Below are 22,279 nucleotides of genomic sequence, written 5' to 3' on the forward strand. Positions count from 1 at the left end.
GACGTGAACACATTTCATCTCCTGGTGTTTAAATAATAATAAAAAAATCCATATTCTGTGTTGCATGATTCATTCCACAGAGGTAGATGTGGCTCAGAGTTTTATTTCTCCGACTACTCCATAAACAACTTCCCCCATATGAACTCAGTGTATTTGTTTTTTTTATATGTTCACACTCAGGACATCTCTTCTCATCACCGACTGTGTTTGAGAGCAACATGAAAAAGCAGCATCAACACACGAACGACAAATCCGATGGCGTGGCTGCATCAGGGGAACAAGAGGAAGGAGTTTATGAGGACGAGTGCAACGGAAATCAAAGCGCAGAGATGATTGAGGCAGAAACACTCCTCCTATTTCACCAAGAAGGGAAAAAATAATCATAAAAAAATCGGGCAAGAAAAGGCTAAATCAATCTCTGCAGAGCCCAGTGAAGAAGAGAGTGTTAACTGTGCATTACAATGTGGAGTCAGGTTCAATGAGAGCCGAGATCAATACTCGGCAAATTTGCATTGGTGTTTGGGCTGCAGTGGCCCAACAAAGCCGCGGTAATTAAGGAGTCCAGTCGATCCAAATGCATGTAAACTCAGTTTCCTTTCTGATCTCTTAACAGTAAACATTTAAAAATATAAATATTAAAAGGTATAAAACCCAAGTAGCAATCACCTTCATTTAAACATTTTAAAAACATCAACAGTCCTTGCAGTTACGCATCTCATAAAACCAAGAAACCACAGTGCCATAATAATAATAATAATAATAACAATAAATTACATGGATTCTAAAATGTCTAACAAAAATATGATGAATGGATGTGATGTTGCTAGTTGGTGAAATAACAAATGAGCACTTTGTTCTCATTTGTTGATTTGATTATGAACATACGCTGCATGTTCATAATCAAAAATACTTTATTAATCACAAAGAGAAATTAAATTAAATTAATTATGTAGGTGAATTCAACTGAACAAAACTGTGGCGGTGTACAGAGTAAAACAGACATTTTTAGATTAATCTGGCATTTTCTAGCAAAAAAATAGAAAATCTTGAATTTGAAATTTTACTAATATTTGGTTTCTCATATTCTAGCAAATTCCTTAAAATGTTCAGAAATTAATTTCAAAGTCTGAGGTTTTTCATGTAGATTTTCAACTTTTGGAGCTCCAAAAACTAAAGCTGTCCTCCATCTACAATGCCCCAATACAAATAGTTTCACATTATATTAAATATCTGATAAAACATCAAACATATAGAATATTCACTGAACTCCGAGCCAGAACCGCACAGCATTCTGGGAGATGTAGGCAGAGGAAAGACTTTAGCTGCTCAACCTCTAAGCAAGATTGGTGGAATCAACTCACTCGCTCTTTGGCTACCTAGCAACGCTCATTCCTTGGTTACCTAGCAACAACCTGCTGAGTAACTGGTGCAGCAGCAGTTTCAGGTTTCACCTCATAAATGCTTCAAAATAAAAAACACAATGGCATGGAGTGAAAACTGGATAAAACAGAAAAGGTCACAGCACCAGTTTGGCAGTATTTCAGATATTTAAAACAAAAAACTAATCAATAATCATTGATATGAAACACTTCTAAGTTCTTCAACCGTATCCTACCTGTTGACACTAGCGTCATTTCTAATGAATTTACATCATACCAGTGTAATGTTCATTGATTTTAACCAAATAAAAGTAGCAAACCAAAAAAAAAGGGATTTTAAGATGCATAGTGGTGTTTAAGAGCATCATATTTTATTTGAAAGCTGGTAAGCAATTTTACAGAAAACAAGTTAACAAGTAGGATATGAAAATGTGAAAAAAAATAGAAAAAGTATTTTTTATTTTTTTTTTTTATACTTTTTTATAGTTTTTTATAGTTGGTACACCCAGTTGTTGGTATTGTGTACCAACTATAAAAAATAATATGGACATTGTTTGTCCATGTGTAATATTTAGTTAGCATTATTCAATGTTATTTTAAATATAAGTTATGCTAGCTTGGGGCTCCTGGGGGCCCTCTGGTGGTGTGGGGGACCTAAGCAGCCTCTTAACTCGCTTATGTCTTGGGCCAGCTCTGCTTGAATATGACAATATAAAAACTTAAAGGAGTGTAAATACTTTTAAACTGATTGGGAGTGACATGTGATGAAATAAGGGGTGGCTTAAAACGTTTGCACAAACAGGTAAGAGGGGCCGAAATGAAACTTTCATATTCTCGTCATAAATCTGTAAATCTAAAACGATCGCAGGGCGATCGCGGGGGATTTTCTTGGCTTTTGCTGATGCAGAGATTAGCAAACTTCTGAAACTGGAGGGAGCTAATTGGGATTTAGTGTGCAGTACCGCAGGGCTGTCAGGGGCCAAGATAATCAAGCTATCCTGCTGTGACCGAGAGGAGGTGGGGGGGAAGGAGCAGCAGGAACTGGAGCCACAAACGGAGGGAAGGTTCTGGAGTGATCCAGGAGAGGCAACGGGTTATATGAAACCGAGATATACCATTTATACATCTAAATTTGTAGCAAAACCATTTGAAAAGAAATGCTTATGTTAGAAATAATGAGCCAAACATTTAAATATTTACCAGATTAGAATTAGAAACAGATTGGAAATCAGATCCAGTCCAGTAGACAGTTCATATGAGTATAAACAGTAAAAACAGAAAAACATGGCAGCGTTGTTGTGATTGTTGGCTTCTCAGCGCTCACTTCCTTACAGTGCAACACTGCCCTCTAGTGTTTACCAGATGTCTTATCTCTGAGACAAACCCTGCTTTCAAAACACTGTATACCTTTTATTATTATGTAAAAGGTATACTATTAAATTTATTAAATTTAATAGCGTTTTGCCATTTTATCGAATTAAATCAAACTGCGACGTGTTTGACTAAGATAAACCAACACAAAGTGGTTTATAGTTGAGAATTGGAAGAAAGATGATTTAAAAAAAAAAAAAAAAGCAAAGAAAAGAAAAATGATGCCAGACATTTATTCAACCCCCTTTCACTCTGGTACCCCAAAACTTTAATTAAGTTGCTCCCCAACCATTCGGTTTCTAAGTTCTGGTTCTGAGTATTATTTTTGTCTCTTATGGATTTCATAAGAGTCTTTTAATGTTTGTTGAACTGACAGAGTTTGTTTTGATTTTGCATTCTCCTTGGCGCTGATTGGCTGAACCCAGTGATCAGCTATGCTAGCTTCTACTGTTTACGTCAACATTTATTATATTTGGTGTTTGAACTATAAAAATAGGAAACTCTAACAGTTATTTATGAATGGGTTTGGTCCATGAGGATATCAGGTGTACGTTTCATTTAAAAATCAGTGAAATAAGTTCATTTTTTGTTCTTTAAGTAAAATTAAAATCTCTTTTTATGGGGATTTTTAAAAACTTTTCCACTTCCTGGAATAGCAATGCACTGGCTCAATTCAAGCACAAATTTACCATTTTAAAACCTCTGAAAGTGTAATTTAAAGCAAGGGATTGTTGCCTTATTTTGAAGAAAACAAATCACAGTTTTCTCATAAATTAATGCTTTTTCTTTTTCTCCGTTTGTGCTCTGCCGACTTGTTCATACATTTCCTGCGGTCAGTCACATAACGTCAACATTTCACTACAAAACCTGAAATATATTTATTTAATCAAATCCACACTTTAGTCCATCATGCAAGACTCTAAACTGCATCGTTTATAAACAGAAAATTAATTATGAGTATTAACTGCAACCAGGAAGATCATAAAATTACTGAGGGAAAAACATAAACATCTGAGTGTTTGCAGTGAGTCAGAAACTCCTGGTTTGTGTACATTTTGCATAAGAGAAGGAAAAACATGTTTATACATCAGCAGCTGCAAAAAGGGCCGATTCTCACAGGAACGTCTGCAGATCCTCCCAGAGGATTTACATCAGACGACTCAACAGGAGACCTTTTACCGCCACGTCCCGCCTGACAATCACATAAAATCTGAGAAGATTGGCTTGTTTTATTCATTTGTTTTCTCACTTACAGCATAAATATTTCACCACGTCTCCATCTGAATATTGAGTTTAACAGAAGAAGCCATCTAAAAAAAAATCTAAACCCAAACTATCTCGATGTATTAGGAAACACGGAGACAGGACAAAGGATCTTCTTTCCTTCATCCATTCATCCTTTCGTCCCTCGTTTTGAATCGTGTTAAAGAGCCGCTGACAAAATCAAGATTTCTTACGGTTTAAGTTTGGAAACTGGAGGTAATGTGAAAAAGCCCTTGAAGTTTTAAAAGGTCGTTGCCGAGCAGAGCTCATTTAAAAACAGCCGACATGCACACAAGTGCTGAGCAAAGAATGAATAAGATTTGAATTTAAAACAAGTGAAATGATTAAAAGTAGAAATAAACGCAACACTGAAATACAGCAGATTTGGAAATAAAATCAAATCGACTTTTATACATCAGAAATGCATTCAATTAAGTTTTTAAATAAAAAAAAAATATACATCTTATTGTTTAAAATGCAACGATTGTTTATTTTTTTCATTAACCAATTAATTCAATAGCAAATCTAAAACTATACAATTTTAAGAACTTTATCTGAAATGCACAATCTATATAAATATTGTACAGTCTTTCTTACTTAATGCTTTTATTACCTCAGAAAATTTCGCCTTTTTTCCCCCCAAGTGTGTACTCAAACAATCAATTATTAAATTAATTGATGATTCCAATCGATTGATTGTCTCAGAACAACTTTAAGACAAAAAACATGAACTCGAACATTTTATTTATACCGCCATCGTGTTTGAAATAAATAATTAACATTAAAGTGAGGATAACTGAATCTGCACTGGAAACACCTTAAAGTAGAGCTGGGTTGTAACTAGTTATATTTACTTAAGCAGATTTTTTGGGGGGGTAAAAAATTACTTTTAGGAGAAATTTTCCAACGCTGTACTCTTACATCTACTTCAGTAATTTTATTATAAAGTGTTTCTGCTCTTACTTGAGTAAATTTTATGAATTTTCTACCCACTGAATGAAAAAACAAACATGTTTTAACCAAAATTCACCAGACACAAACACACACCTGCACTTTTTATTAAAGTTTTATACATTTTTTATTGAAACAAACTGATTTGGAACATTTTCTTTTGCCTGATTTTTTAAATTTTTTTGCAACTTATACAAACAATTTTCAAATTCATCCTTAAAATACCAAAATTTCCTCTTAACTTTATATTTTAGTCCGACTGATTATGTAGTTTTTAAATATGAAATGATTGATAATTTGATCAGTTGCTTAAGTAGACATTTTACCAAATACATTTTTTACTCCTACTCAAGTAATTTCTTGGAAGGCAACTTTTTACTCTTACTTGAATAACGTTTCTGGATTTAAAGTTTCACAAATTTAAACTTATGTTCAAACGTTTCTTTTGACAGATTTAGTCATTTTCATTACTTGTATGTGAATTACTGACATTTTTACCCATAAGTCCACCAAAACTTAATATTTTGTTCCGTCTGAAGTAAAGTTTAAATGGTATTATGATCAGTTACTCAGCACTTGAGTCGACTTTTTAACCAAATATTTTTACTATTGACAGCTACGTTTTACTTTAACTTGAATAAAAATGTTGAAGTTTTGCTCCTCTGGCTTATTGTTGGCATCCCAGTGCAGTTTCTGTTACAAATGTCCTACAGCAGCAACAAAGTCTTATTTCTCCACGCTGTCAAATAGATTTCTCAAGTATCCGAAAATAATCTGGAGAAGCAGCCCAGCTGCTCTCTTTTCCTCTCAGGTGTTTATGAACCTGTCAGGCTGCCGTCGGAGGTTTATCCGGTCCAACACGCCGACCCGAGCAGAGCCAATAATCCACAACGCAGCGTCTCAACACGACTGCAAACCCAAAGACAAAACCAATCGCTCATCAAAAGAGAAATTTTCTCACTCTCCACAGCTTTAAACATGGGCACGATTACAAAAGAGGAAATAAACAAAAGGAGCAACAATAAAAGAGTTTGATGCTGCGGATTACTGTGGCTGAAACGGAAACTGCTGTCTGGAGAGCCGCTTTGTCTCGATCTATTTTTCCTCACACGTCGTCGGTGGGAAAGATGAGATGAAAAGAATCGGAAATAGAAACAAGCTGGGAGAGAAAGGACACCATAAATATTACACGGATAATAAAGTCAACCTGCCGGGAATGAAAACAAAAGCAGAGAGGAAAAACACCAGCAACAAAACAAGCTAAATATTCAGAAACATGTTCCAAAACTCCCTTTGTTGCGTTCATCTAAGGAAATGTACATAAAACACAGTAATTCATTATTACAATACAGCTTAAAACATTAATATTTAGTTTTACTGAAGCTGGGACACCAGATTTTTACCTACAAGTTTGCATTTGTCCGATTAATCCCAAAGGAAATTTTATTTAAATCACGTTCAACCCCCTCCCCCAAAAAAATGTCCATATTGTCCGATTTACTATTTTCTCCGATGTTTGATCAATGATGGTACCAATAATATGAAAATATGTGCAGTTTAGTGATAGAAATCACACTTTTTTATACGACTGATGTCCTAAAAAGGAAAGACAGTTTAGCATGTAGCATCACGTTGCTCCAGGTTTTACAATAAAATCAATTTAAAAGCACTAAGATAATAAACTGAACCACTTTTGGTAAATACAGAGAACCGTACGGTACTTATGAGGATTAGGAACCAAAACAAACAAAAAGAAAATATATGAGATCTTTAAAATCATTTTAAAAGTTCTAGTATGTAAAATTCACTTTTTTTGAGCTTTACTTCACATTTTAATGTTATTGATTTGGTTCTGCATTTCATGTTTGAGAAATCAGGGTTCCTACAGTGCATTATCAGCCAGGCGGGCCACCAGGCTGAGCATATTTATTTATTTTTAATAATTGCCTTTTTTTTACTCTATAGTTGGTGTTTAGGTTTTAATCTTCCAGACTTTCAATAAATACCAAGTGATTTTTTAAATTTCCTGTCAACTTGAAGCATCTTTTTAAAATCAAACACATGGTTCTGTGAGCGGGCTGCACAGTGGTGCAGTTGGTAGAGCTGTTGCCTTGCAGCAAGAAGGTCCTGGGTTCGATTCCCGGCCCGGGGTCTTTCTGCATGGAGTTTGCATGTTCTCCCTGTGCATGGTGGGTTCTCTCCGGGTTCTCCGGCTTCCTCCCACAGTCCAAAAACATGACTGTCAGGTTAATTGGTCTCTCTAAATTCTCCTTAGGTGTGAGTGTGTGTGTGAATGGTTGTGTGTCCTGTATGTCTCTGTGTTGCCCTGTGACAGACTGGCGACCTGTCCAGGGTGACCCCGCCTCTCGCCCGGGACGCAGCTGGAGAGGAACCAGCAACCCTCCTGACCCCATTAGGGAAAATGGATGGTGCTGTGAGCACTGGGCTTAGCAAGTTTTCTGGGGGAATCCCTGGAAATCCTTCGATCCCCATGGCAACCATTCAGCTGAGCAAAAGGCCTGGGTGGACGTAAAAGTTTGCAGTTTCCGAGCTTCAGTTCATGAGATGAACCCTCATTCAGCTCCTTCAGACTAGCCAGAGGCGATCAGCAAAGACCTGGTGGAACTGCATATTTGCTGAGCTCATTATCGGAGCTACATCTTAGTAAAAAACTGGTTTTAATTAAGTGACTTAGTTTTAATTAAAGCGAACACTAAACACCTCAACAGCATTTCCTCACTCCAAACCATTCAGCAGTCATTTAGCAGACTTTCTAAACAGAACCTCTTCCATCAATGCTCGCAGCAGCACAAATCGATATTTCCACCAGTGAGGGGTCTGCTTGTGGAGGCTCCCTGCAGGTGTCATGTATTCTCATGATAAGCATTCATTCGTCATCTGCGCTGATGCTGACAGAAGCACATCTGGTTCTGTTCCTCTTTGAGGAAAAGACATCCATGCTGTCCGCTCCGTTTCCTCCCACATCCTCCATCTCCCCTCTCAGCAGCAGAAGTAACACAGTAAAAATGGCGGTGGTGAATTAACACCAACAGTGTTAATTTTAACACCCACAAAGTGTCTATATGTGTCCAAGTCAGCTGGTGTTAAAGTAACACTTTTCAAAGTGTTAAAAGTTTGACACCCATTTTTTTGTTAAATTAACACCAGATATTGTTAATATTCAACAATATGGAGTGTCACATTAACATTACAACGGTGTTGGTGTTAAAATATAATGTCAAAAGTAACACTAGTGTAGTGTTAACCTCAAATATAATATCGTGTTAAAAAGGTAAATAATTGACCCCACAAGGTGTCAATATCAACCAAATCCAGTGGTAAAAAAATATTCAAAACAATACACAGAAATGGAAAGTTCAACTTTTATTAAACCCATTTCAGTATTACAGACCTTCAATGCACAGCTCATACAAAACAGTGTTAAGGTGTGTGAATAGATTTTCCATGTTCTCAAAACATTCTCTGACTTTGTTTAAGGTTTGCTCATTCACTTCAGATGAAAGATATGCAAGAACAGCATCCTGTGCTTGAATATGAACATCATTAACAACCTCTTCCATTGAACAAGTTAAAGATTGCACAAGATTTTCAGAAAGTCCAGATGTTTGAACTTGGGCAATAACAGAGCTACACATGTCCATTAACTGCCTTTTTAGGAAGTCTTTGTTGACTAACAGAAGTACTACTCAATGCATCATCAGCACAAACATCATCAGTCTCAGCATTATCTGCTCCAACATTGTCCACATAAACAGAATCTATAGCAGAATCTAGTGCTTTTGAACCCAGAATATGTGTAAAAAAACATATGAACAGCTATGTTCCCCACGTTTAAAATGCAATTTGTGCCCTGGATACAAAGCATGACTAAATTTCAAACGCTGAAAAAGAGTTGAAGAATTTCTGTGCTGAACCTTACAAATGTAACATGTTGGCATATTTAAGTGTTGTTAATTCTCACTCTGATTTCCTCGACTCTGGGGCTCTCCTTTGCTGTTGCCGCATCAATCCCATAAACTGTTGTTTGGATGAATGTGTAGAAGTTGAGGAGGGTTGCATTGTAGGACACAGCAAACACAAAGTGTGCCTTAAAAGTTCATCAAGGCAGCCACTGCAGTCTGTGCCACAAGGAATGGGCTTCTGATCCAGGATGATGTAAACTTCAGAAAACTGCTCTTCTTCTCTCCAACGCAGAGGAGGAAGGGCTGTGCAGATCCAACTTTGCCAAGGAATGTTGCCATGCTTGTTCCAACCTAAGATTAAAAGACAGCACTTTAGAAATAATGATTTTAGTCCCTCACTAGCAACAAATTAAGAATATTTTCCACCTTCCTTTAGCTGTGAACATGCCACAAAAGGGATATGACTTGCAAGGAAACTCCTGTGAGCTTAAGTGAAAAGATAATTTCTAATGGGCTCATACAATTCTTTGTGTCATTATTTTCCCATAACCAATTTTTGTTCCATTTTGTCATAAAATTAACCCTGATCTCTTCCATCCCCTCCAAAAATAACTATAGATTTACAATACAAATAACGCGAAATAATGACTTTACATTTTACAGTCTTGTAAAAATTAGATCAATTTACAGTAAGTGAAGCACAATAATTCATGTCAAAAACATACCTTCATGAACTTCACAACACGATCAGCTGCCTCAGCTGCACTAACTTTTACATGTTTCTTCCCTTTGACGGTTGGAGGCAAGAGATGAACCAGCAGGAGAATGGCTGCCAAGTCACTGTCCCATTCTGATAAAATCATAACAAGCCATGCTTAGAATGCATATACATAGAAAAGACTGTTGAACATATTTATCTATCAATACATACCATAATCACTTGATTCCTCCTGAGCAGACAGAAGGTCATCCAGGTGAACGCTCTGTCCAAGGCTTTTGCTGACAGTGATGACCTTTGGTTTGTAGAACGTTGGCCATCTTGCAACAAACTTCCCCAAGATGTCTTCTCCAAAGAGCATGATGAAGTCCTGCTCAATCTAACAGAAGAAAAATACCATCAAAAAACTCAATTCAAAAGTTCAGTTAATCAAATCTGGGAGTTTCTCACCAAGCCTGGTGTATCCAAGAATCTTGGGAAGTGATCCAAGATGAGTGATGACTGGTCCAGATCATGTAGCATATTCTGTCTATGCTTGAATGTTGCCTTCATTTTCCCCTTAACAACGTCCTGGTCTGATGCATGCTTCATTATGGACATTGCTTCTTTGCATCCATCACCAAACAGCTGTTCAGATGTTGAGGTCTGCCTTGTAGTTCTTGAGCAGTCAGGAGTTCCTCTTAAAGTCACTTGCAGTGTTACGCTGAGCGTTTTTCAATCGATAGGCCAGGTAGCCCTGTCCACTTTGAGGATCGTAGAAATGTTCCTATCCCAGAACAGAAACCACAAAATATCAATTACATTGTATTCAAAAGGACAGTTACATGGTTAATCCACATTGTGAAAAAGATCTTCAGGTACTCACATAGCCAGTTGGTGAGCAATTATTTTTCAAACTGGGAAAGCGGGTGACAATTCCCAGGGCACAGGTGATGCGGACATTGACAGGAGGGACTCTCCTAAAACACAATTCAAAAAGAATATACCTGTTTCACATAGGGGTTAAACAAACTCACACCAATTAAGGAGAGGTTATGAACAGAAAACCCATTCTCAGCAATTACTAATTATTTGAATGATCATTATGTTAATAATTATGTTTTTCAGATATATCACTTCCACTATCACTTTGAACACATCAGCTCTGTCAACTATATAAACTTCATCCAAGCTAGAGTGTTGAGCTAGCTAGCTAGTCAGAATCTGCTACCATATCAGCTAACGTGGCATTTTATACTTTTGCTTTGCTACTGGTACAGTCTACGGAGCCCTCTAGTGGACATGGGGATTTTTTTTTCGCTCTCTTTTGCGTCCCCTCTCAAAAGTGTATTGCAAAGTTGACGAACCAGACAACACCCACAATGAGTCCATAAATTATATAAAGAGTTGAAAACATTCGACATTTATGTTGGATTAAAAACTTTTTATTTTACGGAAAATTAACTGCTTCCTTAACAGTAAGGAACAAGTTCGCCAAGGAATTTAAAAAAACATCCCCATATCCTCTCAGAGGCTAGCCGTTTGCAAAGTTAGCTTTTTAGATACACACATCGCCAATATTTCAAATAATACAGATATACAAGTATTATCCATGGTTTAAAACGACAACTAGAACTTACCAAATATAACAGAATTCAAATTTACCTTTCGACAAGATTAGGCAAAACTGCGGGACCTTGAATTTGGTGGATTTTCCATGCAAAATTAGTTAAATATCGTGCACTCTTTGAAGTCTCAAACTAAAAAGCACATTTACAACGAAACAATGGTCATATATGAATATTTAGCTTACCTTTAGGAAAGAATTGTGTCTTTCGTGGCGAAATGAAGCCGTACCGATCGACTGACTGCTGGCGTGACGACAGAAAGTAGAACGAACTCTGCAGCCGTTACGCGAAGGCGGGGCTTAAGCAACACCAACCAATTAACACTGGAATTTAACAACGCGAATTTTACGGAATTTACACTGGCAGTGTTATTTTAAAGCTGTGTGGTGTGAAAACAACACTCACACTCTTTATTTGACACTACACCTGAGATTTCAACACTGGCATTTTTACTGTGAATGTAGGTCACAAAACCGGGAAAAAGACACGAGTTTGGACGAGAAACAGTAAATAAAGAGGAAAAGAAATAACCAGGACTCGATCAATTCACGTTCCTGTTAAAAATGGTTCAAACTAACCAGATAAATCAAAATGAAAATATAAAAACATCAAAAGGAATTGAGAAAACCAGCGACAGACATCGCATTTTGTCAAAACCCATCGCTAAAATCAACTATATCTGAAGAGAAGTTTCATGTAAACTTCAGTTTTCATCAGCAAAAAGTTCCCAAATTAAATTTTTCGTGCCCGCATTCATTACAGATGTCAAACCGAGCCGAAACCTGCGTGAAGCCCCAACTCTGAGCTTCCGCCATGTTCCCCCCCACACACACGCTGCAGCGGCGGGGGCGTTAATTAGCAGCGCGTTCAGACCAAATCCAAACTTGTCACAGAAAGTTCCGCTCACCTTCCCTCCTTTGGAGCATCTGCGGTACGCATTGGTGGCTCCCGCGGTTTGATTCATGCTGGGAAGTTCTGCAAAAAAAAACAAAAAAAACCTGCAAAAAGCGAAGCGCTGGAGAAAGATGAAGTTGGAGCAGAGAGCGGTGCGGAGTTTGAGTGATAATTACCAGGTGCGCAGCGCTGATTGATCGCTGATTGATCCTCCTGTGCGCTAAGATGAAGTCCAGCTTTGAGATCTGGTTAAATAAGAGTAAAAATCCGTGGATAAGTTCACTAGAAATTAGAAATTCCGCTCCGTGCGCGCAGTTTGGAGGCGCGCTGGAGCTCCAAGCAGCTCCGGCTGGTGGAGAGACGCGTTGGGAATTGCGCAGAAATGCGCAAGCGCATCTGCGCTGTGACGGCTCCGCCTGTCAACATCAGCGCCCACTCCACAGCACCGACCGTGGGGCAGAAAGCTGCGAGTGTTCAACCACTGTAATGCCACACATCTTAAAAAATACAGACAATCAAAAACATTTATAGATTGGTGTTTCAGTAAAGTAAAACTCAAAGTGACATATTTCCACATTTCCACTGTTTTTAAATTTATGCTGGAATATTTCTGCAAAAACTCCTTACAGAAAAAGGAGTTATCAAAACTTTCTTATCTTTAATAATTCAGCCTTTTCTTCAGATTAAGCATATAAATCTAATTATAATCCCAGCAAATTTTTATGTGAAATGAAAAGAAATTCTTCATTTAATAATTTTAAAGAAACTGACTTAAAATTATGTTGCCTTTGTTGAAAAACTTAATCAGAAACATGTAATTATCTCTTCTAATGAAGTTTAACTTTATCTTATCTTTTATTTTTATTGTGGCACACAGTTCATGTATTTTTGCACATTTGTTAAGAAAAGAGTCACATTTGACAGTCAAGTGGACAGGATTAATGAGGCTCTTTGGTATCGAAACTGAATGCATTAAACTAAATAATAGAAAGTTGAGTGGAAGGAAAAAATTAGCTAAAGAGATTTTTGATCATTTCTAATTTCTGTGTTTTTTTTTTTACTTTTTTCAACTAGAACATTTTCTGATTGTCGGTTTGTTTAATCATCTTTTTAAGAATTGATTTAATTCATATTCCTGTGTAAAAAACAATTATTTTAAGTATTTTTCACAGCAACTTTGTTTTTACACTGAAAGAAAGAAACCTTTTTAATGAATCAAACTATTCTAGATTCCTTAAAAATAAAATAAATATCATACGAGTCTGAAATGTATTCTGTTTTTGTTATTTTTGTAGAAAAAGCTGCACGTCTGCTTCAACTTGTTGCCCAGATGACTGACACCAACAGCTAAAAGTGACAAACTAGCAGTGACAGTTAGAATCAGGATCTCAGAGAGAGGAAGTGGATCAGTTTGGTCTCGATTAGTAACTAATAACGGGGTGTTAGGAGGTCAGGCGTTCGCTGAAGTGAGCCAATTAGCTGGACAGATTGGTGCCGAGCTGCGACTCTTTTTCACCGCGAGGCTCTGAAGTGTGCAGAGAAATAAAAAGGTTGCATGAGAGGCTCTGGGTCATCAGTGGAAAAGTCCTAATTAAAGCCCAGTAGGAAAAACCACCCAGTAAGTTGGATGAGTTTTAATGCGAAGAAAAACTTTTCTGATATTAATCTCTGTATCGTTCCGGTATCAAACCTGATGGACGACGCAAGAGAGGGATGAGAGTGTTGAACAGAGCAACCGAAGAGCTTTTCCAAAGTTGTTTTTAATTCATGGCTTCTACTTGTGGTTCTGGTTCTGGATGCAGAGCTGAATCAGAACCAGAAGACCTGAGAGGCCTGGAGGGTTGATACAACAACAGCAGGTTCAGCCGTTCAGTGATTTATAAATTAACAACAGTATTTTAAAGTCTGGGTGACGTGCTCTATCTTCCTGGTTTTAGTCAGAGCGCCAGCAGCAGCGTTCTGGATCAGCTGCAGGATTGATTTTTTTAAGGACGAAATTGTTGCAGTAATCAAAGCAACTAAAGACAAATGGATGAGTTTTTCTAGTCCTTTAAACCTACATGCTATTCTACATTAAAGATTTCATCATTTTGGTCTATTGCTGTTCTCCGTGATGTGTAGCGCTCAGTCCTCTCCACCTCTCTGGTGCAGCATGTCTCCTTTAAATCAGTCTGTTGACAGAAGCTATCAGCTGTCGGTCAGCCTGGAAGTCCGGCTGTCAGCCGCTCGACGTTGCTGAAGCAACCTGACAGGTGAGGACAGCAGAGAGGCAGATTCACCTCTCTGCTGTCAGAGTTCCCTCTGACCTTCAGATCATCTCAAAATAAGGACTGGATTCTGGACAACTCGGAGACGAGGAGGAAAACCTCCTTCATTTTGATCCTCAAAGAAAAAAAACAATAAAAATTTTATTTCTTAAGGAAAACAGAGCATAAACAATTTGGTTTCCTAGTTTTTATGGATACATTAAGTGAGTTTTCTAAACTCCAATAAATCCATTTGGTCATGATTTTCTCAATGCATTCGCAATACTTTAGTGTGAAATATTCCTGACCACATTGATAAGTCATCAGTGGCATTTCCTCCCTTTCCAACCAAGAAAATGTCTTGTTATTTTGCAGCAGCAGCTACTCTATGTAGCCAGTCCTATCAGGTCAAACCCCTTTGGTTTTTTTCCTCTCTCATTTTGTTCTTAAACAAAACCACCTGCCAAAGCATCGTCTGACGTGAAGCTGCAAATTTATGCTAACTGGGCAAAATAATGTGGTAAAATGGAGTATATGAAAAAGTATCACTACTTTAACATTTTTTTACTCACGTAAAAGTAAAAAGCAGCCAAACAAAAACATTTCGCAAGAGGAAAAAAGTATTTTGGTAAAAAGTCTCAAGTACTGAGTAACTGATCAAATTATCATTTAATATTTAAAAATTACATCATCAGACAGACCAAAATATTAATTTAAGTGGAAATTTTAGTAACTTAAGGAGAAAAACGATAATAATGCATGCAAGTAATTCATATAACAAAAAATAACAAAATCAGGCAAAAGAAAAATTTTCCGAATCAGTTTCTTTTAATATAAAACTTAAAATAATTTTTCTTTTTAAAAAAACATAATAAAATTACTCAAGTAAATGTAAAAAGTATTCAACCAAGAAATTACTCAAGAGTAAGAAAGTATTTAGTAAAAAAAAGTACTGAGTAACCGATAAAATGATCAACCATTTAGTATTTAAAAATTACAAAATCAGACGGATCAAAATATGACCAACAGTCATCTGAAACTGAAATTTCCAAGTTTTTTTTACAAACATTTCTAAAAAATAATCTAAATTTTTTGAGGTTTTCTTCAAAATTTACAACTTTTCAAGCTCAGAAATTCCTTGTTTTTCTAGAAAATTTCATATTAATTAATTTAAAAGTTTAGAATGTTTTTGTGGGAATTTTTCCGTCTACAATGACCCCAATACGTCGTCATGCTTCAGTAAAATCCCAATATACAAACAAAGATAACTTACAAATACAGTTTGCAAATGATTTTATTCAGGAGGCAAATAGATGTGACAAGTTTGACAGCAGTAACTGTAATTGTACTTTAACTACTATTTAGTCTTTTACATGGAGGAATTTTAGAAATTATTTCAAAACTGCTTTTTGTAGTTATATTTGTGTTTTATTGAAACTTATTTGATAAACTGAAACATTTAAGTGTGGCAACAAAGCAGAAAAAAATCTGTCACAGCGGACCAATCCTTGCTTTAAAATCCAGAATAACTTTGATTACTCATTACGGCAGGAGCAGTTCAACGTGAAATACTTTACAGCTTCTGCAGCATAAAATGCAGAGGCACGTAAGAGCTAGCTTAATCATAAACCGCAACAAGTTTGATGTTAAATTAAACTCACTTCTGACTGTTTAGTGTTTAATGGGATTCAATTTTGCAGTCTGTGCTGACCCACCACCACGTTTTCCCATCGGGGCCAAGGCAAAAAAAAAAAAAAAAATACAGAAACCAAAAGATTCACTCAGTGAGCTGTGAATAAAAAAATTAGCCTACATGCAAGGAGGAGAGTTTCTGCTGCGCCTCAATGTGTGTTTACACTCCATTTGCCACCAGTGCTGACGTACAATAGTTTGTCTGCTTGGTATTCCCAGTCCCAGCTGGGAACAGGGGCCGCCATGACAACCTTATTGATAGCGAAGCAAGATTTCCAGTGTGGAAGTGTTCGTCTGAAATTAGCTGGTGCTGCTTGAGGCCGTTTAATTAAGGGCCAATCTGTTCACACTCATTTGTATGCCTTCGGGTTTATCCCGCGATCACACACACTTTCAAAAGAGGCGAACTTTCACAAAGATGCATAGGGTGGATTAATAAAACTGTTAATGTGATGTACACTAATTAATAAAGGGGCTCGATAATGAAGAATACCAACGGGGAAGTGGCGTCGTCTGAATTCTGATGGATCAGACAGATTGGAAAATGGGTTTTTCATACACACCCATTGGCGTTAAAGGGGACAGATTTTGCAGAATTCATATTTTGAGCATTCTTTGTAGGTCTACTTGTGTTTCTACTGCTTCTGAAAGCAGCCCAGGTACTAAAAAAAAAACACATAATTAGTTTTTGGCAATAAGTTAATGTTTTTTTTATGTCTGGGAAATGAGCAATTTCAAAAACCTCCGGAATGTAATATCATAATTCACCAAGTTCCGCCAGTCACCTAGTAACCCCAGCAGAGTTCCGCTCGTCACCTGGCAACCCCAGCAGAGTTCCGCTCGTCACCTGGCAACCCCAGCAGAGTTCCGCTCGTCACCTGGCAACCCCAGCAGAGTTCCGCTCGTCACCTGGCAACCCCAGCAGAGTTCCGCTCGTCACCTGGCAACCCCAGCAGAGTTCCGCTCGTCACCTGGCAACCCCAGCAGAGTTCCGCTCGTCACCTGGCAACCTCAGCAGAGTTCCGCTTGTCACCTGGCAACCTAAGCAAAGCCCAGCCCATTAGCAGAAGACCCAAGCTGAGCTCCGGCATGTTTGATTGGCTGGTTTTACCGCTGTATGCACTGTACAATGGCTGCTGGAAAAGACAAGCGTTTTATTGCTGACTTAGTAGCCAGAAGCCACTTGCTGCATTCTTGTTTGTTGTGCAGGAGGCTCCACTTCTGCTTTTCAGAAAATTGCGCATCTGTTTTAAACCATTTTTATGTGCGAGTGTAAACATCAAGTTTGGGGGGCGTGGCCAGCTGCAGCTTATTTTGATTTAAATTGACAAGAGGCCCAAAAACAGCTCAAAAGAGGCAAAACGGACCAGACTAAAATCTCATTATTTAGGAATAATTTTGTGCCAAAAATGTTATAAACATGTTCTGTATAGCTCATAGACTTATGCTAACCTGTTCTAGGAAGCATAATACGTCACCTTTAAGTGACTTTTATGTTCTCACACAGCTCAATTTGGACAAGGTCAGAGTAAGGGTGACCTCAAGGTATGTAACAATAAAACAAAAATATTGAATTCAGTTTCCAACATCCAATAGAGCCCTATTCTGTTTCTTAGACTGAAAAACTGAAAAAACAATTAAATTTTAAAACTGTTTAGTTTTGTGTCTTGCTGTTTGAAAAGTTTTGGTCAGTTTTTCAATAAAAGCTGCTTTTCTTTTCTTTTTTTCTCCATAGGCATCTCATAAATCATATTTATTTCCCAACCTATTGGTATGCAGGTCTTGGGAGATTTATGCCTTCTTTCTTCATCCCGACTGTATCGTACATATTTATTGGACGCGCTACTTTCTGCTTTGCTACTGCCAGGCTTATGCATAATGATGTTTGCTTGAAATAATCTGATTCTGAGACTTGCTCTTTCTTCCCAGAAAGTATTCAAATTTTATCAAATATGTTATTTATTTTTTCTTTTCTGTCCAAAGTTTTTGTAAAGAAAGAGACAAAAGCTTTCTTAATGCATCAACAAAGAAAAACAGAAGCACAAGATAAATCAAAGTACTGATACCAGATTGCAGAGTTGTTTTTTTGTAATTTATTGATTTCTGATGGAAAAACTAAACCGGTGTAATGGATTTTACCAGCATTTTCTTGGGCTATTAAAGTCATTGAATTGACTTTGCAAAAATTAAGACATTAAAAAGCATTGAATTAAATATATATATATATATATATATATATATATATATATATTTGCATAAATATAAACTGTTTAGTTCATTTCCATTAGCGTCAATGTCTTTTTAGGATTTACCTATTTATTCCACTTATAAAAATAAAAATTATGTGGTTTTATGTCTGTCTCTGCATATTACTATTAGAATCAATAGAGACAAAAAAGTCAGAAATTTTCTAGAAAAGAATTCTGAAATTGAAAAATTGTAAGTTTTTTTTGCAAAACAAAATTTTGACATTTACTTCAGAAATGTTCGAGAAAAAAAGGAAATTAACTAAAATTTTGAGATTAATCTAAGAAATCTTCAACACAAAATAAAAGTTTGAAAAATTAAAATTTTTCAAGAAAACAATTTTAGTTTTGACATTTATCTCAAAAAGTTTCCAGAAAAAAATGAAAACTTCTGAGTTTGAAAAGTTGAAATTTTTCTAGATAACAGAAACTTTTATATGTATCTCAGAAAATCAAAAGCAAAAAATAAATTTTTTGAGTTTGAAACGTTTTAAATTTTCTAGCAAACCGCCAAGACAATTTTAGATAAATCTCAGAAGGTTTAATAGAAATCTCTCTATGGATGCTTCCAGAAGCATAAAAACACCACAACTGAAACTGCAACACCAAGAAAAATAATCAAATATATCCTAAAATGAAATATTTATGTTTGACAATGAGCTAAATCTGAACTGTTTTGAAAGTCAAAGCCCCCCGTAGGTTTAATTTACATTAAACTGCAGTTGTGTGTGAGTTTGTCACTTATTTGTAGTTCAACTGGTGAGTTTCAGCAGATAACTGCAGATCGAATCAAACCAAAAAGACGAAATGTAATTATCTGATATGAAGTGAAAAAGATACAAGTATAAAAGTTGCTTCCAGCTCAGTGTGATAACTGAACCAAGCTGTCAAGCTGTGAATCAGAGATCAGTGACAGCCAGCACAGGATTTATCCTCATAGTAGAAGAAGAAGGTAAGGAAAAGGAAAATCAGAAAGTTTTCTCTTCCTTTACCATCTTTCTTCACCTCTTTATTCTTCTACACTTTGAATCCACATCACTTTCTATTACTAGAATGTCAATGGATTTGAGCTGAAGGGCAGCCAGCCGCCATCTTTTTGAGTTAAAAAAATTAACATAGTAAACAGGAAGTTTGAAAATAATACTTGAGAGTTATGAGTCTTTGGAAGACTGGATATTAATACCTAAACACCACCTACAAAGTCGTAGAAAAAGGCAATAATAAAAAAAAAAATTAATGCTAAGCCTGGTGGGGGCACAAATAAAGCCTGGTGGCCCGCCAGGCTTATAATACACTGAGGGAAACCCTGATGTAAAAAACAAACTGCAACAACACTTTCAAATGGTTTAGAAAGTCCAATTAGGAACTCTAAATATCATGTAAAATAGATAATAAAGCATTTTCAGAGCACAAAGCATAGAATTAGACTGAAAAGATCCGTCGCTATGGATCAGGCACATTATCACAGATAACCAATCTATATATTTTTTCAACAAATGGATCAATATAGATATTAATATCAGATCGGTGCATCTCTACTAAAAATCAACTGATCGTGATTGCTTAAAACAAATAAAAAGCCTTAATTTTTTTTTAGCAGGAATGTGACCCCATACTTTTCTGAACCCACTTACTGGCTGTATATGAAAAACGCATAACCTCCTCACTTGGATTAAATGTGTTCTTGTTTTGCCCATTTTGAAAAATAAACTGCTGTGTCTCCAAGTTATCCCAAAATATTAAATCTAAAGAGTGGTTCAGTTATTTTTTTTAGGGCACCTATCATGTAAAAATTAGAAAAATAACACAAAATTTGTGTGGACTTTATTCCCCTACAAAGTAAAAGTTTGATTTCAGTGCTGATGCATTAAAAGACGTCTGAATTTTAATGCTTTGACCACATTGTTACCAAAGACACCTTGGCAGAAAGCAGGATGAACACATGTGAAAGCGATGTGCAGGTGTATCAGATTTTTGTCTGCAGGAGGTAGCCATATCTGTGTCCAGTGCAGCGAAGAATAAATCACATAAAGGCAGCTCTGATCCAGATATAAAGCTTATCTCCAGCTTCAATAAGAACAGCAAGAAGAAGGAGCTGCTGCTGGGATCAGTCGGTGTCTGAAATCAAGACAGGACTTTTTCTGTAGAGTAAAAACAGAATATTCTTTATTTTGCTCCTTTTTGTATATTTGTTAAAGCAGAGCTACCTTAAGAAAAGGTAAATGATGCCAGTTCAGTTTAACTGGAGTCTTTTGTAGACTATCAAATGATCAAAATGTGTTTTTCTTTGCCTGAAAAGTAAACATTTCTCATTTTTCATGGTTCAGGTAAACAGAAAACCATGTTTTATTTGTGTTTCCCCTTTTTCATATCTTACGCTGAAAACCCTAAAGAAAATCCAGTGGAACCAGAGACTATTAATTTGTAAGACAACCTCAGTATAAATCCGGCTGTTCAGTTTGCAAAGAGGAATTGGGAAAAAAATGTCAGACTCTAAAAATCGCCACAGATTTGCAGCTGGAGTTGCATAAAATATGTTGAAAACTCTGCGTCATTTTTACTCCAAACTCGAAAAGATGAAATAAAATCAAATGTTATGAATATTTTTGCAAAGAACTGAATTACAGACATAAGACTAAGACGCATTTTAGCATTAGCTGTGCAGAGGATCATCAAACATGTCCTCCTCTGCTGTTTTACAAGCACCGCAGTAAACAGCGACGCAAACAGCGACGCAAACAACTCTATTTCACATCAGACGCTGATATTATCATACTGCTCTGCACACCCAGGAGCAGAATCACCGATTTCCCCATCAATATGCTGAGAGTCGTAATTTATCTTTCCAGTCCATGACACAGTGATATCAGCACCATCAATCTGCAGCGTTCCTGCAGGATAGTTATTACTGCAGATCAGTCAACCTTTTCTGCTCCGTGAGAACTGTCAACAGACAAAGGCACATTATTGGTGTTAACCACCTTCACACACCACTGGCTGGCACAGAGGTGTGACATGAAGATGGATGGCCTTCAGGGTCTTTTTTTCTTTTCAATGAGTCTTCAATGTGGTTTTGTCAAGTACAAAATGAGTAGCTTTTAAAATAGAAATGTTCTTATTTCCAGTTCTGAAGTATCATCACTTTCCTTCCAGGCTGAGAAGAGATTTGCTAAATATTATCCCAAAAAAATCACATCAGTCAGGTTTTCCTCACCAAAGGTTACATCTTATTTAATATCTACAACTGTGTGAAAAATCTGAAATGTGTTGGCACTTTGAACATTTCAGTTCAAAGTGCTTTACATCATAAAAACACAAAAAATACAGTCAAAGAACCACGGTCAACAAATGAAATAACATTTTGTCTGGTGGAAGTATGATTCATCAGAATGTTGATCAAAGTTTAATTTATGATGTTTGAAAAACAACTCTAAACTGATGTGTTTTAAGTCTGGGTTTAAAGGAACTTTTTCTGCTGTTTTGCAGTTTTCTGGACGTTTGTTCCAGATTTGCATAGAAGCTGAATGCTGCTTCTCTATGTGTGGTTCTGGCTCTGGATGAGAGCAGAACCAGAACCAGAAGACCTGAGAGGTCTGGAAGGTTGATACAACAACAGCAGCTCTTTAATGTGTTGTGGTGTTAAGCCGTTCAGTGATTTATAAGCTATCAGAATTTTAAAGACTATTCTCTTAGTGGAAGGACTTTAGAACTGGTGTGATCTGCTCTAACTTCCTAGTTTTAGTCAGAATGCCAGCAGCAGCGTTGTAGATCAGCTACAGCTGAAGGATTGATTTGTTTCCATAAGACACTGTTGCAGTAATCAATGCAATTAAAGATAAACACATCTAGATATGGCTGACACAATAGTCCTTTAATCCTGGAAATGTTCTTCAGGTGATAGAAGGCCGACTTTGTAAACGTCTTTATGCGACTCTGGAGGTTCAGGTCAGAGTTCATCACTACTCCCAGGTTTCTGGCCTGATAGCTGA

The 22,279-nt window shown here is 36.8% G+C and overlaps 1 protein-coding gene across 2 annotated transcripts in view; it reads right to left on the reverse strand.

Moving 5' to 3' along the window:
- Positions 1-22,279, reverse strand: part of dpp6a (dipeptidyl-peptidase 6a) — a 289,142-nt gene that overhangs the window by 258,023 nt on the left and 8,840 nt on the right. For both annotated transcript variants that reach the window (XM_044103997.1, XM_044103992.1), the window contains exons 2-3: positions 12,283-12,351; positions 12,120-12,187 (exon numbers count right to left, since the gene is read on the reverse strand). In XM_044103997.1, the coding sequence (XP_043959932.1) occupies positions 12,120-12,176 (57 nt within the window). In that variant the 5' untranslated portion in view covers positions 12,177-12,187; positions 12,283-12,351. The remainder of the gene's footprint in view (positions 1-12,119; positions 12,188-12,282; positions 12,352-22,279) is intronic.

This window comes from Gambusia affinis, linkage group LG21 (assembly GCF_019740435.1).
Source record: "Gambusia affinis linkage group LG21, SWU_Gaff_1.0, whole genome shotgun sequence".
Lineage (NCBI taxonomy): Eukaryota > Metazoa > Chordata > Actinopteri > Cyprinodontiformes > Poeciliidae > Gambusia > Gambusia affinis.